This window comes from Vidua chalybeata, chromosome 17 (genome assembly GCF_026979565.1).
Source record: "Vidua chalybeata isolate OUT-0048 chromosome 17, bVidCha1 merged haplotype, whole genome shotgun sequence".
Classification (NCBI taxonomy): Eukaryota; Metazoa; Chordata; class Aves; order Passeriformes; family Viduidae; genus Vidua; species Vidua chalybeata.
The window spans coordinates 13,221,016-13,245,464 of NC_071546.1; the positions used below are offsets into that span (position 1 = coordinate 13,221,016).

Sequence of the window (24,449 nt, forward strand, 5' to 3'; positions counted from 1 at the left end):
AGGGGTGTGGAGTGCACTGGTGTTGGTCCCAGGGGCTGGTGGCACTGGCTGGGGGGGACAGCGGGGTGTCCCGGGGTGGGTGTGAGCTCTGCAGCCATCCTGAGCCCTGGCTCTGCTCCGTGCCTGTCCCTGGGGGTGCTTTCAGATCAGCCTGGTTGTGCCAGGGCTGAGGTGTGTCAGCTCTGCTCGTGACCAAAACTCAAACCAAGGGGCAGCTCCAGTGCTGACTGAGGAGCAGGTGCTGAAGGCAAGAGCCAGGACAGAATTTTCTGGGTGCTTGGTACCCGTGAGTGCTGCCTCCAAGCAGAATTTTGGGGTTCTGCACTGTCCAAAACGATGGAAGGCACAGCTGAACTCCAGTGTGAATGTTCAGAGCAGCGTCACCAACACTTGTTTGAGGGCTCTTTCTCCTCTGCTTTTAGCAAATTATCCCTTTAGATCCATCTCTGGCTGCTCTGTGTCCTGAAATTGCAAGGAAGCAACTTGTTCTCACTCAGGAGGAAGAGCTAATATTAAACCAGCAAACAGTTTCTTCTCCCCCTTTGTGAAAGAGGAAAATATGCAAGTGCTTTCCCGAGCAGATTTCTCTGTTCATTTGCACACACTTGAGAAAAGTGCATTTAATTAGGATTAGCATGTCTCTAAATTGCAGATGGTTCTCAGGGGAAAAAAATAGTTATGAGTGCATTCATGACATTAAAATCAGTACATTTAATTCAATTTCATCTTAATATTAATTCATAACATCTAAAGTAGTAGTTCCTACTGAAGATATTCATGTGATCCGGGATTACTGGGGAAAATGAGATCTGGCAGTTCCAAACGGGCTCCAGCATGATTACCTGTAATTATGCAGATTGACTAATCACGTGTTAATTGCAAGAATGCCCATTTTGACACGCGGTATCTGGAACGAGGGTCAGGTGTGTGATAAGTTTATTTCGTTTGGAGTTCTTTGTTGTGAGTCCAGGCTTGGGTCAGGTGTGTGAAATACGGCCAAAATCAGGAGTTGGGGGAGCAGCTGGAGCAGAATTCCATGGAGGATGCTGCTGGGGTGAGCGTGGCATTGCAGAACACAAAATGCTCTGGTTTCAGGCTTCTCCTCCTGCCCCAGGCTCTCCTTCCTGAAGGATCCGGGGGGAAGGTGAGGTGTCCTCCCAGCCCACCCCTCACCGTGGCATCAGTTCTGTCTGGGCTGTCCCAGGCAGCCCCAGCAGCTTTTTTATCCTCCTCTGTGTGTGTGTGAAATCAAAGCGCCCCAGTCCCCTCAGTCCTTTCTGCAGGACAGGAAATCTGCATTTTGGGAATAATATTCCCTCTCCAGAAGTTTTCCCCTTTGCTTCCCCTATGTTTATCCCTCTCCCCACACTCAGAATTCCACCCTGCAGGCTCCAGGAGCTCACCTGGGTTGTTTTAACACCTCTCCAATGTCCCTGAGCCTGCGGGAGATGCGGAGAGATTCCCTGCCCTCCGTGTGTGCCGCATCCCGAGAGAATCCCAGCGCTCGGGGGGCACCGGCTGCTCCAGGGGCGGGAGCAGCATTCCCGGTGCCAGGGCTCTGGGGACAGCATTCCCGGGGCTCTGGGGACAGCATTCCCGGTGCCAGGGCTCTGGGGACAGCATTCCCGGTGCCAGGGCAGGGATCTATTCCCATGCCAGGGCTCTGGGGACACCAATCCCGGTGCCAGGGCTCCAGGAACAGCATTCCTGGTACCAGGGGATGCGGTGGGCAGTGCTCTGGAACACCATTCCCGGTGCCAGCGTAGAGCTCTGGAGCTCCATTCCCGGTGCCAGGGCTCTGGGAACACCATTCCCGGTGCCAGTGCAGAGCTCTGGAGCTCCATTCCCGGTGTCAGGGCTCTGGGAACACCGTTCCCGGTGCCAGGGCTCTGGGGACACCGTTCCCGGTGCCAGGGCAGGGCTCTGGGAGCACCAATCCCGGTGCCAGGGCTCTGGAGCAGCATTCCCATGCCGGGGCTCTGGGAGCACCAATCCCGGTGCCAGGGCAGGCTCTGGAGCGCTATTCCCGGTGTCAGGGCTCTGGGCACACCATTCCCGGTTCCAGGGCAGGGCTCTGGGCACTCCGTTCCTGGTGCCAGGGCTCTGGAGCAGCATTCCCATGCCGGGGCTCTGGGCACTCCGTTCCCGGTGCCAGGGCAGGGCTCTGGAGCAGCATTCCCATGCCGGGGCTCTGGGAGCACCAATCCCGGTGCCAGGGCTCTGGAGCAGCATTCCCATGCCGGGGCTCTGGGCACACCGTTCCCGGTGCCAGGGCTCTGGGCACACCAATCCCGGTGCCAGGGCTCTGGGGACACCGTTCCCGGTGCCAGGGCAGGGCTCTGGAGCGCTATTCCCGGTGCCAGGGCTCTGGAGCAGCATTCCCATGCCGGGGCTCCGGGGACGCCGTTCCCGGTGCCAGGGCAGGGCTCTGGAGCGCTATTCCCGGTGCCAGGGCTCTGGAGCAGCATTCCCATGCCAGGGCTCTGGGCACTCCGTTCCCGGTGCCAGGGCTCTGGAGCAGCATTCCCATGCCAGGGCTCCGGGGCCGGTTCCCGCACTCCCGGCGCGCCGTGCCCAGCGTTAGGTGGCGGTGTCGGCCAAGCAGCGGAGCCGGGGCCGCGGCGCGTCCCGAGCGCCCGGTCCCTGCAAATTCCCCAATTAATCCGAAATTACATCAAAGCAGCCGATAAACCCAGCGCAGCCCCCGCAGGAGGAAGGCGCTGACCCGCTCAATAATCGGGAATCGCGGCATCACCGCGAGCTCCAGGGACAGGGAGAGGAACAGGAGCAAACCCGTCCAGGCTGGAAGGTTATCCCTGATTTTCCCTCCTCTCCCCATCGATATTTCCTGAAATGTGTTGCCACCGAGAGGATTTAGCTGCTGGCAAACATTCTTTGTTTTGCTGGAGATCCAACAATTAATGAAGGGATGTGGCTGTAACGTGGGGCACTTCACTGGGACAGAACCTTCTGCATGAGCAAATTCAGCCAGATAAATAATTGTGGGGCACACTGGCATTTAAAACTCATTTTGCTCGTGTAAAATGTTTTCATTAATCCTCTCTGAAAGTCATGACCTAATTACTGATTTTTTTTTGTCTTGTTGAATAATTACAAAGAACTTTGCTGTGATTTCATCTCTTCAGTAGGACAAGTGGGAAAGAGTGAACGGGCAGAGCCTGAGCTATCCATGCAAGCCAAGGAAACCACAGGCTCCTTGGTTTACTGATAATTGTGGAAAATCAGGAAAGAGCTTGCCCTTAAAACAAAGAAAAAAAAAATCACATTTTGTCATGAAATATTATTTCAGTTTAGAGTAGTTCTGAATTTTATATATATATATATGTATGCTCTCAAAAGTCTAATTAAACATTGCTAAATAAAGTAGATCTGAGCAAACCCAATGAAATTTTAATGTCAAAGTTGAGCATAAATAGTTTGGGAAAAGAGAAGATCAGAACTGAGTGAAATGATAATTAACGCTGAAATACAATTTCGCCAAACTTGATTTTTTTGCCTTCTGTTCCTTTACAGCTCACTCCCACCAGAACCTCCTGAAACCCCTCAGCTTTCCAGCAGCAGGCCAGGATATTTCCTGCCTCTGGGATGCTTCCTGCTCTCGGCTGACGGCTCTGGACTGTCCAGGGAACATTTCCAGGCTCAGTTTTTGGGGTTTTTCCCCCTTTGTGGAGCACCTGCCCCGTGCTGGTGTTGGGTTCACTCCGTGGGGCTGAGGATGAGACTGGGCATGATTTCATTTCAGTTTCCTTTAGGTTCCCCTGCAGTTTGGGGCTGGATTTCTGCTCTCCCTCCAGCTGTTCCGTGAGGTTCAAAGGTAACTGAACTCAGCATTTCTCTTCAAAGTGGGTCTTGTTAAAGCCTCTTTTGGCAGAACCTAAATCTGGGCCTTTGACATTTTGACAGAATCTGTTTTCAGGTTGAAAAATCTCTTTCCTGATAAGATTTTGGGTTGTTTTCCTGTTTGACTCCAAAAGCCTGAGCTGATCATCTTTAAAGCATTAGCACAATTGCTTACAGATGGACTTTTCATATAAAAATGTGATTTCCCCCTTCTCCAACCAGGCATTATTGCTGTTTGCCTGGGCTCAGGGGCTTCTCCTTTTGTTAATTTAACCTCAATATGCTCTGGATGAGTTTAGCCAGAGCTATTGGTGTTTTATTAGCTTGGAAAAACAAGCAAACAAAATTCTTTAACGCTTGTGACACTGTTCAGCTTTTGTCAGTTAAAGGGGAATATTGAATATACTGGTGCACGAAATGCTTTGGATTTGGTTTTGGATTTTTATTTTTGTAAAGATTTGTTAATGATTTTTGGCACTGGATTTATAGAGCCCAGTCTCAGGACACCTTAATTTCTCCTGAGCTGCCCCACACCAATGGCCTGCACACTCAGAAAGCCACATTCAGTGAATTTGGTTGTGAATGCTTTAAAAGTAGAAATAAGTGATAGTTGGACAGCAAAAAGCACTTTTAGGTGGAAGGCCATGATTGGTAACCGAGGAGCTGTAGCTGTACTTGCATCATTATAAATTAGAGTATTAACGTAAAGCTGGCATCCATTTCTCAACAAAGAAATGTATTTAAGGTGGATTTCTCTGGGAAATCTGTCTTTCATGTAATTTAATGCTTCCTTGGTGCAGTGCCACCTGAAATGCCCATCCCCAGTGGTGCACCCTGCTCTGCCTGCAGAGCACCAGGGCCCCCAGACAGGCAAGAGTTCACATTTCAGGGTTTCAGGGGTATTTTGTAGGACAGCCAGAGGAGGAGGCAGAGGCCTTAGCCCAGGTTACCACTCAGGCTGCAGAAGAGTCTGCCAAAGCCCCAAATTCTACAAAATTACAAGGGCTGGACCTTGCTCCATGAGCCTGGCGTGGTCTGGAGCGCTGGGAGAAAATGAAGGCAGGATTTGAAGGGTGTTTGCCCCAGGCACAGCTTGGTTAGAACTGCTCAGGGGCACAGGGCTGGGGTTAAGGGTACCGGGGCTGTGGGGAGGGGGGGACACCCCGAGAGATTTTCATCCCCAAAAGGATGGAATCCTGTAGGAGCACATCCCTTTTTCTGCTCATTGGTGGTGCCAGCTCACCAGAGCCAGGGGACACGAGCAGACAGGGCCCTGCTCAGCCTCGTGTGCCTGCAGATGAATTTGGGATGTTTGTGTTTGGCTGTTTGTCCCTGCTGGGACAGAGCCCTGGATCTGTGGATGGAGGGGGACGAGTCCCAGCCCAGTGTGTGCTGCACCCCAGGAGAATCCCCTTCATCACCATCATCCTCAGGGCTCGACTCCTTCCCTGAACAAAGATCTTCCCAGGGCTAGGGAGAAACTGGATGCAGCCTGATATTAATGCTGAATTTTGGATTGTTTTTTTGTGATGTTTGTCACTGCCCTTTCCCTGAGGGCAGCCTGAGGTCTGGACCCAGGGAACAGCTTGGTTTGCTCCAGAGCTGCCCCTGAGTGGGGCTGAGCAGTCCCTGTGAGCTGGGAACAGATGCCGAGGGGTTTGTTCCTCTCAACATTCCTCTTCCCAGGCAGAAATCTTCCAAAGGACCTCCCCGAGTGACAGAGCCCCTGTGCTGGGCGTGGTGTCCCAGCCCGGCTCAGGAGTGCGGGGCTGCAGCTCCCAGGAAAGCTCAGCCAGCCCCACCTGGAGATGTCCTGGGCCAGGGACAGCCCCACCCGCAGAGGGGACAGGGACAGGGGCTGGGTGTGCAGGGCCACCAGTGCCAGGGGCCCTTCCGTGCTTGGAGACTGCCGAGCAAACCGTGGGTCACACAGCCACGGGATGGGATCGGGATGGGATCGGGATGGGAGCAGGTGACACAGGAACTCATCCACGTGGGTTTGGGGTGTCTCCACAGGGGGAGATCCACGCCCTCCCTGGAGCTGTTCCCGAGCTCTGCCCCCCTCCACGGAGAGTTTGTCCTGATGTTGAGGCGGAACCTGCTTGGTTCCGTTTGTGTTCCTTGTTCCTCATCCCACTCCGTTCCACCCCTCATCCCCCCAGCCCTGTTCCTCATGCCCAGGTGTGCCTGGGCACCACTGGGAAGAGCCTGGCACCCCCTCCTGGCACTGCTTGGAGAAATGTCCATGGGGCGCACGGGGTGCCCTCTCTGTTGTGTGTCCCTCCTGTTCCTGGTCTCAGGAAGGTGTCACCTCCCGTCCCCACGCTGGTGCCAGGCTCTGCCCTCTGCCAGCCCCGTTCCCGTGCTGTCCCCCCGAGCCCTCGTGCCCTGACCCCGGTGCCCTCCTGCAGCCAGAGGGTCCCTCCTCAGCGCCCGGCCCCTCTGCCAGACCATTTCAATTGTAAAACACTCAGCAAAGGTAGGCGGAATTAAATTTATTCCTCAATTGTTGAATAATGCAATATTCGTGTTGTACATAAAAGAATCACAAACCACCCAGCCTGATTTTCTTATGAAAACATTTAACTTTTATTAAATCAAGACAGTTTTGAGGAGCAGCGAAAAAAAAAAAAAAATGAAAGCAAAAAACAACTGAACCAGCTTTCAAAGCTGCCCTGTAGCCAAAACATCCATCTGAGAAGCTGAAGGGTTGCTTTTATTTGTTTGTTTGTTTGTTTGTTCTTCTGCTGGAGTGAATCACCAATAATTAAAACAACAACAACAAAAAAAAAGCGAGACGAGCGAGTTCAAACCCTTGGAATAAATCAGAGCCGCCTCTTCGGGCTGCTGGGAGCTGCCTCCAGCTGCTTTGGGCTCTCCAGGATTTGGGAATGCTGGGCTGGGGGCAGCAGGGCTCTGGCACAGGGGGGACGTGGATCCCTGGGGATCCCTGGGGGTTCCTGCTGATCCCCGGGGATCTCCGGAGATTTCTGGGGATATCTGGGGATCCCTGTGGATCTCAGTAGATCCCCGTGGATTTCAATGGATCCCCGTGGATCTCTGCTGATCCCTGTGGATCCACGTGGATCTCTGCTGATCCCTGTGGACCTCTGCTGATCCCTGTGGATCTCTGCTGATCCCAGTGGATTTCAATTGATCCCTGTGGATCTCTGCTGATCCCTGTGGATCCATGTGGATCTCGGTGGATCCCTGTGGATATCTGCTGATCCCTGTGGATCTCTGCTGATCCCAGTGGACTTCAATGGATCCCCGTGGATCTCTGCTGATCCCTGTGGATCCACGTGGATCTCACTGGATCCCTGTGGACCTCTGTTGATCCCTGTGGATCCCTGCAGACACCTGTGGATCTCAGTGCATCCCTGTGGATCCAAGTGGATCTCGGGATCCCTGTGTATCTCAATGGATCCCTGTGGATCTCTGTTGATCCCTGTGGATCCCTGTGGATCTCTGCAGACCCCTGTGGATCCCAGTGGATCCCTGTGGATCCCAATCCCAGCCCCACAGCCCCAGCAAATTCCGGCTTTGTGGGGCACCGAAATCTTTGGGGTCGGAGCTGCAGGTGAGCCTCCCTCGGGGCAGGATTTGGCCCCGTCCCTCTCAAACATTCCCGAGCCCTTCCAGGGCCCTTCCAGGGAAGGGGCAGAGGGCCCAGAGCTGGAGTTGAGCCAGAGAGGCGAGACAAGGCCCAGGGGAACGGAGCAAACCTGTATTGGCAGACAGCAAGATAAATTGGATGATCTAATAGTCCTTTTCCATCTCGAAGTTTTATGATTCATTTGTTATTTTAGCCATCTATATATATTTTTTATTTTACCCTAGAGGGGTTTCTTGAAATGTGTGCATTTCAAGAATATTCCTTTTTTTTTTTTTTTTTAAATCACTTAAAAAAAAAAAAAAGAGAAGAGGTCGGTGTTGCAGGATCGGGGCACCGTGGGGTGTGTTCAGCACGGGGATGGGATGGGTGTGTCCCCCCACCCCATAAATAACCCCACAACCTGAGAAGGGAGAGGGAAAGATTGGGAGAAACCAACTCAGGGTGGTGGTGTTGCTTCCCCCCCCCCGCCCCCTTTTCCTTACTTTAAATTATTATTACTAAAGGGAAAAGAGCTTGTAGAAATCCTGCGTGAGTTTTACTGAAACAGGCACATTCCTGTGGTTTTTTCACTCCCACAGTCTCTCCAGGTCAGTCTTTTTCTTTCTCTGCAGAGAAAGGCAAAAAAAAAAAAAAAAAAAAAAAGAACGAAAGAAAAGAAAAACCCACACAAAAATCAATCCATCAAATGTCATTACAGATTTATTAAGCCTGATGTAGAAAGACTTTTAACAGTAACATCTTCAGAAAGCATAAAAAGAGCACTTCTGTTCAGTCTTGTGCTTTGAAAATCTAAATATATTTTTATCATATAAATAATTCTTTTCATGTTTTAAGTGCATCTGTTTTTTTTTTTTTCTTTTTTTTTTTTTTTTCTCCCCCTTTTCAAATTTCCATTTTACAATTGGCCAAAAAAAAAAAAAAAAAACCTGAAGTCTGCATTGACTGAAATGAAGCCATTTGCAAAGCTAATGATGTTGTGAAGCATGTCTGTGGCGAGCCGTATCAGCTAGATTTCAGAAAGGTAGTTCAATGAGTGCAGCATTAAAATGAGGGACAGCCTCCAGCGAAATCATAATTGAACACACCCAAGTCCTTAATGTCTGCAGTTGGGTTTCCTGATGCAAATTACGATAACATTTCAGATGTGAGCAGTCGCTTTCCAGTAGCTGCAGTGGAAAAGAGACATTTTATGCCACAAAGGGAAGAATTACCATGTTTAAAAATGTAAATAATATATGTATAGAAACCTTTTTTTATGGAAATGAGGCATTCAGGATTATGTGAACAGTTTGGGCTATTTTTTTTTTTTTCCCTTTTAAACACAACAGATAAAGATGTGTGATCTATTATTCAGGGCTTTAATTACAGTTCTAAAACTGCAGTGATTTTATTTAAAAAAAAAAAAAAAAAAATCCCTGGGCATAAAAAGTAATGTTTTCGGTGGGAAAGTTGAGGGATTTTTTTTTTTTAATACAATGTATTTACCGTGGTGAAAATACAGAACAAAAAAAATCACCGTTTATAGATTTCAATGCTACAAAATCATACACAGAAATACATCTTAAATGCTCTGGAATGCAGTCATCTTCCTGTAAATCAGAAAAGGCCTTAGATAAATAGGTTTGACCTGATTTAAATTTAATGAGATACATAGTCCTGATTGTTAATAATTGGTTTGGGGGAACCCAAAACAATAAAAGCAATAATCTCCTCTGGTATAAATTATACGAATTTATTTAGCAATCAACCGAAGGGAGGGGTGTGTGGGGGGGGGAAGCCATTAACATTATCAATTTGTTTAGTTGAAGTTAGTTATAATAAGCAAATAATTGGGAGCCAAATTGCCAGGCAGGCTTGGAGAAAGTGAATATTGGGAAGATGCCAGTGTGTGATGAAGCTCTGGGGCCACTAGATGGTATGGTCCTCCCAGCAGAAAGGGCTTTTTCCATGCAAGGACCATTCATAATCATCCAAACCAAGTGAAACATGGTTTTGATTAAAGCAGCCTGTTGGCTCAATAATCTCGGTAATTTTAAAAACATCCTTAATGTGGAAGAAGAACACTGCAATGTCAGAGATGGCCTTGGGGCCCATTATAAACAGCAACAAAATAAATAAGGAGAAGAAATGAGAGGTCATGAAAACAAAATTAAGCTAATGTTTCAAATTTTGACAATTATGAATTGTTCCTCCAAGAAGACATTAAAAAAAATAATTCAGGCACTATTAGATAAAATACAAAGAGAATAATTGTACATGTATGAGTTTCCCATGGGACTAAGCATGCTTTAAAAGCAAAACTTGACTTAGATTTCCCCTCTTCCCCCCGCCCCCCTTTCTAGCCAGCAATTGGGCAGGTCTCATGCAAACACAGACTTGCTTCTCCAAGTTCCTCCAAAACCTCCTCTCTAATTCCTTCATGAGCCATTAAAAGATGATGACCAAGAAAACAAACAAACAAAAATTACAAGCGTATTGTCTATGGAAAAAAAAAATATTCCCCATTATGGACCTTTTTTTTTTTTTTTTTGTAGGAAACCGAAACAAGCAAATATAACAAAATCTGTGTTCATAACATGGCAATATAGTTAATATATACAAATATGTACAGTATAAAAATGCATCAAAGGCGCAACTTTTCATCCAAACAAGCTGCAGTGCCCGAGGAAGAGCAGCTTGGCCCCCTCCTCTCTAAGTTACAGGCAATATGTTCTATACAGCATGCACTGGTTACAAAATGAGTGCAGGAGCACCGAGACATTCGCCAGGGAAAGTCACCACGAGGCCTCCCGCGAGGCAGTCCCGTCTGCGTTGTTCATATAAAAAATGGGTTTAATCTTGCCTTTTTTTGCCATTTGGAGTATATACATTTGTTTTTTTTTTTTTTTTTTTTAAAGAGAAATGAGCTGTTGATTCTTTATTTTCCTTATTGTTTTTGAAACAGGATCCTAACACCATGTGAGGATGCTGCCAGCAACAAACAGACGAACCACCAGCGCTGGGGCAGAGCAAACCCATCCAAATTCACCAGTGTGGCCAACTGTGCTCCGTGACTGAAATGGGGCCGGGTCCCTCCTGGTTCGTGCTGACATGTTCCAGGTAATAAAACCCAAAACAAACACACTGAGTAAAAGACCAACAAAGGATTAAGAAGAGGTGCCTGAGCACAGGACAAAAGGGCGCATTGTACCAGAGACGTAGGACAGAGAAGTACCCTGAGCCAAATAAGAACTGTTGAGCTTGTCAGCTTTTGCAACCTGTATTGCACATTCCAGCATCTGCTGCGGGGTAGAGCCAAGATCCTGCCCTGCACATCCTGCAGGTTCTGCTGCCAGCAGTGCCCAGCTGCTGCCTCAGCCGCGGAGCCGCTGCCTGCTCCTGAAGGGATGCACAAACACACACCCCCCCTGTGTGCCCCTGTCTGCAGGAAATGTCTGCGTGCACCTGCCTATCCTCCTGGATACGCACAGATATGCCATTCTTAAATGTTACCTGGACCAGCTTCTAAGGGAAAATATTGCCCAGAGAGATCTCGCACATTTCAGGCAGCTGGGAGGAAGTGTGATGCCGTGTGGGGATGGGGAATGCGTTCCCTGCCTTTAACGGAGCTGCACTTTTGCGAGATGTTATTTTCATTTTCTTCATGAAATACTGATCGTTTTTCCCCCTGCTATCTCATCTAAGGAATCTAATGAAAGAATTTGTTGCCTTTACTTAGATCAAAAAAGGAAAGGGAAAAAAAAGTTTGCTCAGCTCGATGGTGTGAACTGGAGTGGAGCTGTGCGATCCGCCAGGATTAGTGTTTAATCTGTTGTCTCAAACAGGGCTTTTTACAAAGGCCTAAAGACATTTCATGAGCTGAGAGGGATGATGAACTGGAAGTTTATTACTCTGCAGTTAAGTCCAGTGGTACAGCGAGTTCACTTTTAAAATTACTCTCCAAGAAAATACTGTGCAAACATTTTGGTACAAGAAATAAGTGACGTCTGAAACTTCATCTACTCTTCACATCTCTTCTGGCAGAATGAGAGCAAAAAGTCCACCACTAGGCTGAAGGTTACTGGGATGAAAGTGCTTGCACTGGTATAAAAGTGGTCCAGCAGAGCAAAAGGAGCTGTACCAGTATAAAGTGCTTTATAGTGATACAACTGGTGTTATTTTACAAGCATAGTCACATCAATATCAAAGTTTTGCAGTCACCTCCTGCCATAACTAAAAACCTTCTCAAATGCAGGAGATTTAATTTGCCTGGAGCTTGGGACTGAAGGCTGCTGGACTTGTTTTCAAAAATGCCTAAATATGTTCAGAATCAGAGGCTGGGACCACGAGGATGGCGTTTGGAGCTGGGCAGACAGAGGGTAAATCTGCTGGATTTGAAAGGGCAGCTCTGGGTTTACACAGGAATAAATGCATCCAGAATCTGGCCTCTGCTTTTCAGCCACTGGACTGAAATGGGAGGGAGGCAGCTACAGGGATGTGGCACAGCACGTGTGGGCTGCAAAGGTGAGTCAGATTCCAGTAGCACTGCAAACCCATTGTTTTTGTTATTTTATTCTTTCACTTTCCTTCAGAAGACAACTGGAGGATAAGAATTCTAAATTCTGCGTGCTTTCCACTGCAGGAAGTAATGAAGAAAAAAAGAAAACCCAGGAAGCATTTCTGGAATAACCACCCAGTGGCTCACCCAGGACCATCAACCAACAGGCTGATCTTGAGTTCAGGTGCTGACAAACGAAGACCTCATTGATGAAATGTCACTGAAATCTGCCTTTAGATGCACGCCCTTTATTCTTTTGTTATGTTTAAAAATATTACACTTGCTGTGGTCCAAACTGACCCAAACGGTCAAAGGCTGGACTCGATGATCTTGGAGACCTTTCCCAACCTAAATGATTCTGTGACATAAAAAAGGCTCTGTTTGCACCCACAATGTCCAACTGAAACTTTTCAGCACCATTAGGGAAATGTTCTTAGCTCTAGTGAATTCAGGAACTTCTTGCTGACCATTCCCAGCTGAGGACAAGAAAAGTTGTGACCTGTGGGACAAATTGTCATGGGGAGCAGGAAACCCAGGTGAGGAAAACCCCAGTGTCACTGACCCTGCTGTGAAACCCAACGAGAAGCTGGTCTGGGGGCTCTGGGGTGGTCAATATCCAGGAGTTACAGCTCCATAATTCCTAACCCAACTTCCTTGGAGCAGAAATGACACGTCAGGCTGTGCTGGGAGAAGATGGGCACGTACCAGTAGCGCTTGCTGACAGTCTATGGAAGTGGCTCTATCGGTGCTCCTGCTTGGGGACAGATGGCCTTTAAAGCCTGCTGTAATTGCAACGTATTGATCTGGAATCTGTGATCAATACTGTCTTTATAGAGAGAATTTTAAATATAAATTGCATCGTATATCTGTTGGTGAGGACGAAAGCCCTGTGTGATGGAGATCCCCCTCCGCCAGCCCCGGAGCGACGGTGGAATATGGAGAGGGGACAGGGGACAGAGCCACCTCTTCAATCTCTGCCAAACCTCAGGCTGCCTTCCTCATTCCCTTGTGTCCTTAACAGGTTTGATCCCAAAAGGACACCCCCGGCACGACCCTGAGTGTCTGGGATGAGCCCGGATCAGGCGTGGGGAACCAGCACAGAGGCAGTGTCCCCGCAGCAGCTCCCACCCAAAACCCCAATATTCCTTTTTCCTGGTCACCAGGGGCAGCTCGTTTTCCATGCAAATCCTGCACGGGTGCTTCCCAGTGGGAATATCCCCTTCTGGTTTAGGAGCTGAACTGTGGGTATGAAGAAATCAATAAATATGGCACTTTATCAACACATGATTAAGGCAAGAAAAAGAAGCCAAAAATTAGGGAAACAATCCTGCCATTTGAATGTGTGAGAGTTGACTCAACAGCCTGTAAAACTGGCTTGGAAGGCTTCACCCCCTACTGTGCTAATATATAATTATTGATTTTTAAAATGACTTTTTATATCCTTCCTGATATCTAAAAAAGCTACGGAGGTCAGTCTTGTAAATACTTTTACAAGTAGGTAATAAAACCCATAATAACTTGCATTGACAAGTAATTACTGGGCAGGTTTGTTAGCAGATTCTCAAAGATATTCTTTAAACCCAACAATTATTATTGTACATATGACAGCCATTTTTAAAGTTAAGTGTCTTTCTCCCTCTCAGCTTAAGTAACAAAAACCTGGAAAAAACACCTGAGACTGATCCACTGAAATTCTTACATATTAGGCCCCAAAGGGATGCTAATTACATCTCCCTGTTTTGAAATAGAACATTTTTTTTTTTTTCAGGTGATATGGCTTATTTTGACATGGATGGTGGCGGGAAGGGAGCTCTGGTTTCTGAATAAATCTTTCAAAGCAGTGTGTAAGGGTAACAATTCTTCCTGCTTTATTTCAGTGCAAGAGCATAAACAGCTTGGATATGTGGTGTATCAATATGCCACTTGTTAATAAGCAAGGGCGTGAATCATAAATATTCTGCTGTTTGATCACCAGGCTTTTAATTAATGTTTTGATGATCTCCAATAAGAATAAAAGTCAGAACGATAGATACTGAGTAGCAACGACAGAGAAAAGATGCAATGATTTTTTGTGCCACCTGATTTATATGACAGAAAAACTATCAACTCATCCAGTTTCGTACAGAGAAAAGAGAGGAGAGACGTACATTTTCCCTTTTTTATATCGTATTGTAAAAAAAAAAAAAAAAACAAAAATCACTTAATTCAAATGTGTACCTAAAACGTTCCCCGAGGACAGTGATGCAGGCAAAATGATCAAGCTTTAGCACCGTGTGATAAAGGTTTGTGGCCAGATTTTTAAACAGAGTAGCTGCTCCCACACAGTGAAAACTCCTGAGCAAAACCTGACCTCCCTCAGGGGGTTTGGCCTTTCCAAAATCTCCCCAAACTTTTGCAGCTCTGGGGTGCCGGGTGGGGCTGTGAACCCTATGGTCACCCTGAGGGCACCATAAAAGCTTGTTTCCTGCCAAAATTGAGCAGTTGCTGCCCCAAATAGCCCCAGCTCTGGGTGCTGTGGGCTGGCTGCGGACCCCAGTCCTCCTTTTTGTGGGAAGAGGCTCCCGGGAGCTCCCCGTGTGGGAATTCCTACAGCTTGGCCTCGCCGCAGGTGCAAACCCTGCATGGAGAATCCTATTAAAAACCAGCCAAACTCCCAGCCATGAGAGCATCAGGGCTGGGAGCTTCACCTGTCGGATGCAGCCCAATATTTTCTCCCTGCACCCAAAAGCTCAGGGAAAGGAGCCACACGTGCAGTTCCTCCCCCGGGTGATTTTCTGTGCTGCTCGTGGCCTTTGGGTCGGCACCACAGGCCCCACCTTGTGCAACTTCGCCTCATAACTCCGGCCTGGGCTGTGCAATTTAACAGCTTCTGAGGAGCTCAATGCTAATGCATTGATTTTGCTTTAATAGAATTTTGTTGTCGATGGCCAGTGCTCAGCACGGTGCAGGCTTCAATCTTAACCCATCTGAAGGCTCTGCTCGTTTCCAGTTGAGCTCCGTTCATTTCCAGTTGAATAGGTTAAGCAAAGACAGACCTCACTGTTCTCAATTCACTTTATGATCCTCCCATCATAAAAAATAATATCAGCACCTTGCTTTTCATGTCAGAACTACATTTGAGCTGCTATTCCCTATGCCCATGAGTAAATCCCATAAAAGCCGCCCCGTTGTACTGTCGCTATTTTTCCTTGTGGATGATTGATTGATGGATGAGTGCTGACACTTCAATGAAGCTATTTCGACTGCCATCTCAATCCGATGATGTGAGGGGTATATTTTCTGTCCATGCCTCATTACTTCAGAATGACATTCCTGGAACTTCATTTACTTTTTCCCTCCTTCCCTCAAGCGCCATATTTTTTCCCATCTAGGTTATGCATGCCATAAAAAAAGCAATTTGCGATTATATGTGGCATAAGGGCAACACTTTCCCTAGGAGGTAAATAAGAAGGGCCTTTTTTTCTCCTCCATGTTGAGTTTAGGGATCATGTCAAAATTTCCCAAGCCGTGCCAAACCAGGCCCTTCTGCACAGGCCACAGGGAATGCAGGGAACGTATTTAGTCTGATTTTGTGACTGCTGCACTTCAATTATATCCTTGAACATCACGAACAAAACAACAGGAAAAGACACTCCAAAGCCCTTTCTGATTTGAGAAAGAGCCTCTTCTCCACTTGTGCCTCGCATACTTTGAATATTTCATTTGCCACGGAATAGCGATTTACAACTTGATCCAGACTTATTTTTCCTTGGAGACTAGGGGAAGTTCATCGTTAAATGCAGAGATGGATTTGTCTGCTGGAGGTTGTTTTCTCTGAGCGAGAGCAAGCGGGGCTGCGCCTGGATTTCCAAGCAGTGCACTAGGAACAGTGGGACTCGTGACATTGGCATATCCTGGAAGGTTCTGGGAGTTGACTTGGGTACCCGATTTTAATCTGTGTAATACAGTATTCCCGTTAATAATAATGTATAATTAAGACATCCGTTAAAAATCCATAACGTTAATTTAATGGAGAAAATCTAATACAGTTCTATTGGAATTTTTACGTTAAATTAACTTTAACGGGCTTTTAATGGATGTCTTAATTAGATCTCATTATTAACGTGAATATTCCACAAATTAAAATTGGGCCCTCCAAGTTTTAATGAAAAAAGTTACAAGCACAAATTTGCAATTGCCATTTTTGTAGCCCCCTTCTCCCAGGTCGGGGTGGGTTTGAAGGCACGGCCGGCCGTGCTGGCCGGGCCGGACAGAGCTCGGACACCAGATTCTGATCCCAGTTTTGGTGGCACAAATCCAAAGCCACTCTGTTGACCACAACAGAGTTTCAGATTTGCACTCACCTAACTGAGGAAGGAATTCTACTTTTATTCTTTTATATCTATATATAGATATTTATATAGTGATATTTATATATAGATATATCTATATTTATATAATGTTCAATAATCTAACAATAGTACTTTTGTTTAAAAATCCCTCCATCCCATATGTCTCGTCATAAACCGCAATGGAGATTTAAATATATATATATATCTGAGGAATAAAACAAACTGAAAATAATCCATTTCAAACAAATCTTTGGCAGCAACATGGTTAAGCATAACTATTTGAACAACTTGCACAGAAGATTAACATTGTTCAGAGGTTTTTTGGCTCAGAATCTGTTTTAACTTAATAATTCTTGTACTTACTGTGATGTATTGATCCCTAGTGCAATGACTGGATTGGGCAACCCAGGTGCAACAGTAATAGCTGCACAGAATAGAAACATTTCCTTTAGACAAACTATCCCAAAGGGGTTATAAATAGGAAATGGACATTACCATGAAAAGTAAAGCTTCCAATGTGACTGCATCTTGTGTAGCACACTTGGACATTAAACTATGAAGAATTTTTTTTTCCTGTCAAGTGTTACAAATTGACGAAATAAGTACATCAATGTTCTCAGTCATTATCTTACTTCAGTGGCACTTTGTTTTAGTGACAGCAAAAAGGGACAGTGGAGACCAGACAGCCCCAGTGCAGTTTATCAATGAAAATCTAATATCGTCCATAAGCAGGGGAGTGGAAATCAATACTTCATTACCAAATTGTTAGTGAGGATGAAGAAGAATAGCAGGAGTTTTTTGGCAGCCTCCTCGGTCCGGGTTGCTGCGAGTTCAATGTCAGGGCCGCGGTGGCGAGCGGGGCCGGGCGCGGAGCGGGGCTGGAGAGCTGGACTAAGGCATTGGTCCTGCAAGCACAACAACAACAACAACACAGCCACAGTTACACGGTCTGCTCGCAGCCACACCACCGACCAGGCACTTCCAGCCATGGAAATGCCTGCAAATGAGCTCTGCTTTATTTTGTGCACCCACGGGCTCACAACAAGGCAGGACACACAAGTGTGGCTGGAGCCCCGGTTCCACAGCCATGCAGGGATCAGTGGGTGAGCTCCAGCCTGGTCACTGAGCCCCTTACTCTGCTTCTCCCCCGTGTTCCTTAAACCTGGAGTTCCTTCCTGCAGCCAGCCAAGAACATGCTCTAAAATCCTCATGGAGAGCTGGACATCTCAGAACCCACACAGTGTCTATTACCCCATATATCTGCGTTATTCCTACTTGTTGTGGCACCTCCCCAGCATTAAAAGCCACCTTCCAATGGACCTTTTCCATCCTGCAGCTGCTAAAAGTGCTAAGTGACTCAAGTTGTGAAGCTACTGCTACACAGAGACAGAAGGGGCTTGTTTTTATTTAATTTCAAGATGTGGGTTTAAAAGTTCAGCCCAAAGTTGGGTTCTGCTTTGCTTATAACCTGGGAGAAAGATACTGAGGAAAGCAGTAGGAAAAAAAACAACTGGAAAAATAGGGTGAGAAATGAGGCAGGCAATAAGTAGAGTGAAAGTCAATCTGGAGAGAGCACAGAGGAAAAAAAAGAGCTGCAGTGGGCAGAGAAATATGTTACTGAAAAATATATTATCTGTTCAAGGCCATGGATATTTCAGCAAACACAACTCAAATCCTGCAGTGTGTTCTCTGTGTTCTGGCTAAATCAACTGGAAATTCAGTAGCAGCTTTATTTAAAGTAAAATAAACTCAGCTTTTCAAAAAATTCCATATGAAAACAAAAAAGTCCATTGACTTCATGCTAGTTAGTTCATAATTTGGTTTGGTTTACAATATCTTCACCTTTTCAGTTTTCACAGTGATGCTGAGTTTTGCATTGGCAAACCAGACCTGCTGTGGGGAAACTGTTGGAAGGGAACAGGAGGTTTTGGCAGCTGAATGTAGAGACTTTTGGCAACTGAGGATGCATGGAAGTCAGTTTGAAATTGTGGTGAATACCTTGGATCATTATTCCCACTTAAAAGATATTAAAAGCAATCCATGTTGACACTTTAAGATGTTGCCTTTAGATTTCAGAGGTAACGCTCCAGAGCAATTCTCACTTTGCAAAGCTATTATTTTTCACTGCAAAAGGGCAGAGCTGTGCCAGTTTATACCCTGCTCAATTCTTAAAGAAATCCAGAAGCATTGCTATTGTAGGGCCTGGAGCTGACACACAGCAAACGCTGCAGCCAAATTCTCACTGTGGGATCACCTCTGCAAATGATCCAAGGGAGACTGGGCTTGGAAGAGGCACTGGGCTTTACCCTTCCAAGAGGTTTCCAGGATGGAAAAGTCCCTGTGACATCCCAGCTGAGTCCTGCCTTGGATCATACCAGGCCCTGCAGCCTCCCTCACTGAGGTGGGACACAGGCACCATGGCTGTGGTGAGGGACAGTGCTGACCCAGCTGAGAGCAGGAGTGGTGACTCTTCACTAGGTCAACCCTGCCTGCAGAATATCATTAGGATAATTAATCCAAATTAGTGTCACTGAAAGTGCTAAATCTGGGAAGGAATCTTGGAGTTACTGCAGAGCACTGGTTCCCTGCCAGTGGGAAATATTTATAAAAGCTTGGATTGGAAAAATGAAAAGCCAAACTCCCGCCTCCTTTTCTTTTTGTGCCATTGTGAGGAAGGCCCTGAGACTTTTGAATCAGCATAGCAATCTCCCTGGTCACTTCCCTGTCACAGAACAACACTGAGGACACTGGTAGGCCTGGGCAGACCCTTCAGAGGCACATTGGTCAGAGGGAAGGTCCACGAGAAACTCTTCTGGCAACAAATAAACTTTTGAGGCTCAGCGTCCACGTACTTGACTAATGGTAACATCTGTGCACAAGTCAAATCAATTGGGACTTGGCATTGATTTCCATGGGATAAGTACTTCACCCCGAAGGTCCTTTGGCCAACTGAAGTCTCCATCCTTGTGGGTTTTGTTGAGTTTTTTTTTTTTTTTATTGATACCACTGCAGGCTGGGACAAGACTTTGGGAAATTAATTAGTGTAAGCCCTGATCAATAAGGGTCATAGTTCGTGTATTTCATTATCAAGTCTGTAAGAGATTCAGGGAGTTTGTGGAGAGCTTGTCACCTGCAGTCAGGGCAGAGCAGCCTGCACATTCCACCAGCACGTGACGGGCAGAGGCTGGTGCTTCCTGGGCATTTGCTGAAATGTAGCTCACCCTGTGCCATAAAGAAAACTTCATCATTTAAATCATGTTCTGAAAACGTGGCTGAGGGTGTTCATTATCCTGGTGTCTTGTACAGCATATGTGAAATATCAGTTGCAGATACTGAAGCTTTGCTTTTATTTAACACTAATTATCGAGCCATCAGCAGATGTAAAAAGCCGTATCTATTTTAACGCGGACGTGTCAGGCCTCAGCATTCCTCCTAACAGCCTCCTTCCCTCTCCTTGTCCATGGCACAGCTTCCCTCTCCTCATCCCAGCACTGCCAGAAAAACACAGCTGTGAAACCTCTGAAACGGGAGCTCTCAAACACGTCTGCAGCCCCAGACAACTGTCAAGCGTGTGTCAGCAGCTCGTGGCACGCCAGGCCCCGGCGGTGACAGCGGCACTGCGGGCTGGGCTGGGCTCCTGGAGCTGCCAGAGCTGGGCTCAGCTGAGCTGGGCTCACGCAGCAGCGCCCGGCTCGCCTCCCACACCCCAGTGCTCCTCTGCTCTCTCCAGTGTCCCCTTTTCCCCAAAGGCCACACCGACGGAGTGGCACGGCCTCCTGCGGGGTGCCCACCGTGGGGTGGCTCTCAAGTCATGGAGTCCCAGAGTGGTTTGGGTTGGAGGGACCTTAAATCTCCCCTTGTTCCACCCTTCCACAGACTCAGCGTGCTCCAAACCCCATCCAGCCTGGCCTTGGGCACTGCCAGGGATCCAGGAGCAGCCACAGCTGCTCTGAGCACCTGTGCCAGGGCCTGGCCACCCTCAAAGGGGGGGATTTCTTCCTGACATCTCACCCAAATGTCCCCCCTTTCAGTTTGAAGCCATTCTCTCTAGTCCTGTCACTCCAGTTCCTGCTGAAGAGCCCTTCCAGCCTCCCCGTAGGCCCCCTCAGCTCCTGGAAGGTGCTGTGAGGTCCTTCCAGAACCTGAAGTCCTTTTCTTGGGGATTGCTGTCACCATTTGATTTTTGGGTTCTGCCACCTCTTCAGTGGCCCAGGCTGAGGTGGGATGAAACTCCAGAGCCAGGCAGATGACAGCAGCTTCATGCATTTATAACGTCTTCTCCTGTATTTCCATATCTTTGCTAATATCAGTTTACCAGCTCCTATTTACTCAATGGGATAACAAAAATGACAATATTCCTCTGTGATCCACCCACCACAGTCCATGGGAGCCTATGGATCAAAACTTTTCCAGGCTGCAGCTGTACCTATCACAATACATTGCAGGACTCTTTAAAGGCCACATAGAAAGACACAGACAGGCCCTTTGTGGTTACCAAACATGTTATCTCTAGATGTCATTTCTGACCTACTTTTGCTAGATTTTTGCAGCAGCACAAAATCTGTTCCTTAAAGAACCATGCCACATGCACAGTACCTAGAAAGGGGGAAACAGCAAATCTGGATATATTTTATTTCATTTAGGACTCCTCTCACCATGAATTACAATGTTACAGGCTCTAAACGCCTTCTCGTTACCCATAATTATAACTGAAATTATATCAATCTAAACAGTAACTACTGGAATGATTCATCCTGATTGGGAGGAGCATGCTCCCTGGAGTTCTGCCTGCCCATCCATTTTAAAGCCTCGTGGCAGGAATAGCTTTCCAGAAGGTCATTTAACAGCACATTAAATAAATAAACAGAACATATTTGCTTCAGCAAACACACTCTAATAGGATGGGAAAACATTTTGGGAGAGGTAGGAATAACCCTCAAGAAAACCAAATTTTTCAGTTCTCACCTTGCTGGGGGTGCAGCACCCACCCAAAGGCAGGCAGAGGCTCCATGTGATGCCAGCAGGGACAATCCCTCATGTGCTGCACACTGAAGGGTCCCACAGCCCACCAATGTCACCAGCAGGTCCCTGAGCCACTCATGTCCCTGCAGAAGCCACCAGTCTTTGTATACTCACCCTCAGCCACACGGAGAGGGAAGCGTGGAAAACATTTCTGATCTGAGCTTGTGAGAGTGTGGGGCAAGAGGAAGGAAATGTGGGCTCTAACTCAAGCTGTGTCTGCCTGAACACAGAGTTAACTGCTGTACCACCAGCTGGAAGAGTTTAGAGACCTTGCCTGGGGTGATGCTCTTTCCCCCATTGCTTGGAGCTTTGCAGGGAGCTGAGGCAGCAACGGTGCAGGAGGGACAAGGAGCTCAGTCCTGAAGGGAGGCAAACAGAAAGATGGGGAGAGACAATTTCCAAAGGCCTGGATGACAGGACAAGGGGGAATGGCTTCCAGCTGACAGAGAGGAGGTTGAGATTGGACATTGGGAAAATGTTCTTCCCTGGGAGGGTGGGGAGGTGCTGCCACAGGTGGCCCAGAGAAGCTGCGGAGAGTCAGACACAAAACTGGGGCCGCAGCTCCCCGTGGCTCCAGAGAGACCCAAAGGAATCCTGGGCTGCTGGAAACAGCAGGATTTGTGCCACTTGGATAGACAGAGGCCAGGATTTCACCCCTGAGCCCAGTATGAGCCTCGAGGTGACACAGTGGCACAGAGCACAAAGGGGTGACATTCACTGGTCCCCCCACTTGCTCCTGCACCCCAGTACAGGGGTGTCTGGGAGAATCACAGACTTGGAAAGAGGGAAAAAAAAAAAAACAACACAGGGAACATTTAACTTCTATTTCTTCCTATAAATAAAGTATAGCCATCAAATCACAATGTATTTGGGAGCACATGTTATTGACAGCCTATTCTTGGAGGGGGGAAAAAAAAAGTGGATTTTTTGGCAAAGTTTCCTAAAGATTAAATTGTTCATTGTACAGGGCACCATCTGCCCTTGGAGAGAGATTTAGTTGATGGCAGCTGCAACCAAAGTGTGGAAGATAAAGCTGAATTTCTGGTTTCTTTTCAACTAGCAACTGTCATTACAGGTCACATGCAAACTGTGCCATTTTCTGTGACAAGCAGGTTCTGTAGGATTGGGTGCTCGCTACATTTTAAAGTGCCACCTGTAAGGATCCCAGCCGAGAAACAGCTTTTGGAACACACCTTGCAAAACGTGAATTTACAGCACATAAGACTTATGGACCAACCATCTGGACAAGGGCTGTGTGTTCCAGACCCAGGTGCACAGGGATGGAGGTCAGGGGGAACTCGTGGGTCTCTCAAAGGTACATCCCTCAATTCATTTGGGTGCTTAAAAAGGCTGAATTATCTGCAAGAGTTCACTCAACTGTTGCATAGTCCACAATTGCCTCCCTGCTTTCATTGGAGCGTAATTCCTCCTGAGATTAAACCCCACATTTTTTAAAGCCCGAAGAGAATTTCTAAATCACCAAACCAGAGGCTGCTGTGGGTGGGTTTTTCCTCAACCCCGCCTCTGAGCTATGACACTGAAATATCTGAATTCACTGTGAGGCAGCAAAGGCCACTTGACAGTGGGGAGATGCTGATTTGTCTCTGCACTCTGAGTTACTTAAATATCACACAAACCTCGTCCTGGCTACAGCAAACCCCTCCAGCAGGGAATTTTTTACCTCCTCCCTCTCTCCAGAACACTTTCACAGGAGAATGATGTTCCCTTTCTCCTCGGAACAAAACGGGAGGGGAGAAGTTAAGAGCACACTGGTAGATTTTATTAGGACTAAGAAACAAAGCAAAGCAAAAAAGCAAACCCAAAGCTCTTCCCTTTCATCCCTGCCTTGCTATGAAAATGCCTTCATATTTGCAGGCTTGCTGACAATATTTCAGGATGGTACATCACACACCGTCTCGTCTGGAACAGCAGACATTGTCAGTGCTGGGAGACAACCACTCTCTGGTTTGTACTTCACAAAGATTCTCTATAAAGCATTTCTATAGAGGGGAAAAAAAAAAAAAAGAGATTTTTGAAATTCGTGAGTCTCTCAGCCTTTCAGACAAGGATGAATTCTGGTTAATTTTTTCTGATGATTTCCACGTTTTCTGCAAGGAAAAACAACAGCTACCATTGCCTTAAGACAGACTGAACTAGTTGTAACATGCCTAGATACGAGATTCTTTTTTTTCATGTGAAAGAATTTGCAGGACATAAATTCCTTGTTCTTAAGTTTATCCTGTTCAGTTTAACTTGTTGGTCTTCTCTCCCATTTTATCACAGTAGAAGGGGATCATGTTTTGAAATAGAAAATGATACCATTGGTAGCTTTTTGACCAATCTGCTGTGATTAAATCTGTGCTTTTGGATAGTAAGATTATTTTTAAAATATTTTAAATATTTAAGAAATATTATTAAAATATTATTTTAAAATATTGTTTAAATAAAGGCTTTGCCTTTCCAACAAAATATTGCTCATCATTTCAGGTGTCAGTGCCTCTGATGGCTCTGTGCTGTGCCCAGACCATCCAAGCCAAACCTCCTTGGGAAGGCTCCCACTTCCACGCCTGCTGCTGCAGAACAGAACCACACTCACCCCTGCTTTTCCCTGGGGACATAAATGCACCTTCCTCCATCCACATCTGACTGAGCCCAAATGCTTCCAGGACTGGGGCCTTTAAAGAAGCATCCAGAAAAATGTCCAATTTTTAAGACTCTGCCTGTTTGGGTTCCTTTTTGCAGAGAGCTTTAGTGGGTCGGAGTGGAGGCTGCTCCTGTGAATCAGTGTGGGATCTGCTGCTTTCTCCTTTCTTTGTGAGGAAGCTCCTAAAACACAAATTCCCACCTTAAAACGCGAACGGGCGCGAGCCACGAGTAAATCACGGGCTCGGTGGTGCCAGAGCTGCACATGCTCTTCTGCTGCTGATTTGTCTACAAAATATATCACATGCCAGTTACTTGAATTAGGGTCGTGGGGAGAAGGGAATCATTAGAGAGTAGAAGGAACTCTAACACATAAAGAAAACTTATCCGTTTGTCTCCTCAGCGCCGCCTGTTTTATTTCCTCTTCGGGCGCTGACAG

The 24,449-nt window shown here is 46.9% G+C and overlaps 1 protein-coding gene across 5 annotated transcripts in view; it reads right to left on the reverse strand.

Moving 5' to 3' along the window:
• Window positions 1-24,449, reverse strand: part of TSHZ2 (teashirt zinc finger homeobox 2) — a 233,353-nt gene that overhangs the window by 9,160 nt on the left and 199,744 nt on the right. The window contains exon 3 of one of the 5 annotated variants that reach the window (XM_053958275.1): window positions 8,033-8,082. The exons of 1 other annotated variant lie outside the window; for it this stretch is intronic. Coding sequence is in view for 1 of the 4 variants with exons in the window: in XM_053958279.1 (XP_053814254.1) it covers window positions 8,603-8,643 (41 nt within the window). In the remaining 3 variants the exon portion in view is untranslated. Of the gene's footprint in view, window positions 1-8,032; window positions 8,083-8,158; window positions 8,644-17,024; window positions 17,251-24,449 lie in introns of those variants that run through there. 3 more of the 5 variants (XM_053958279.1, XM_053958277.1, XM_053958273.1) reach the window with 3 other exon arrangements.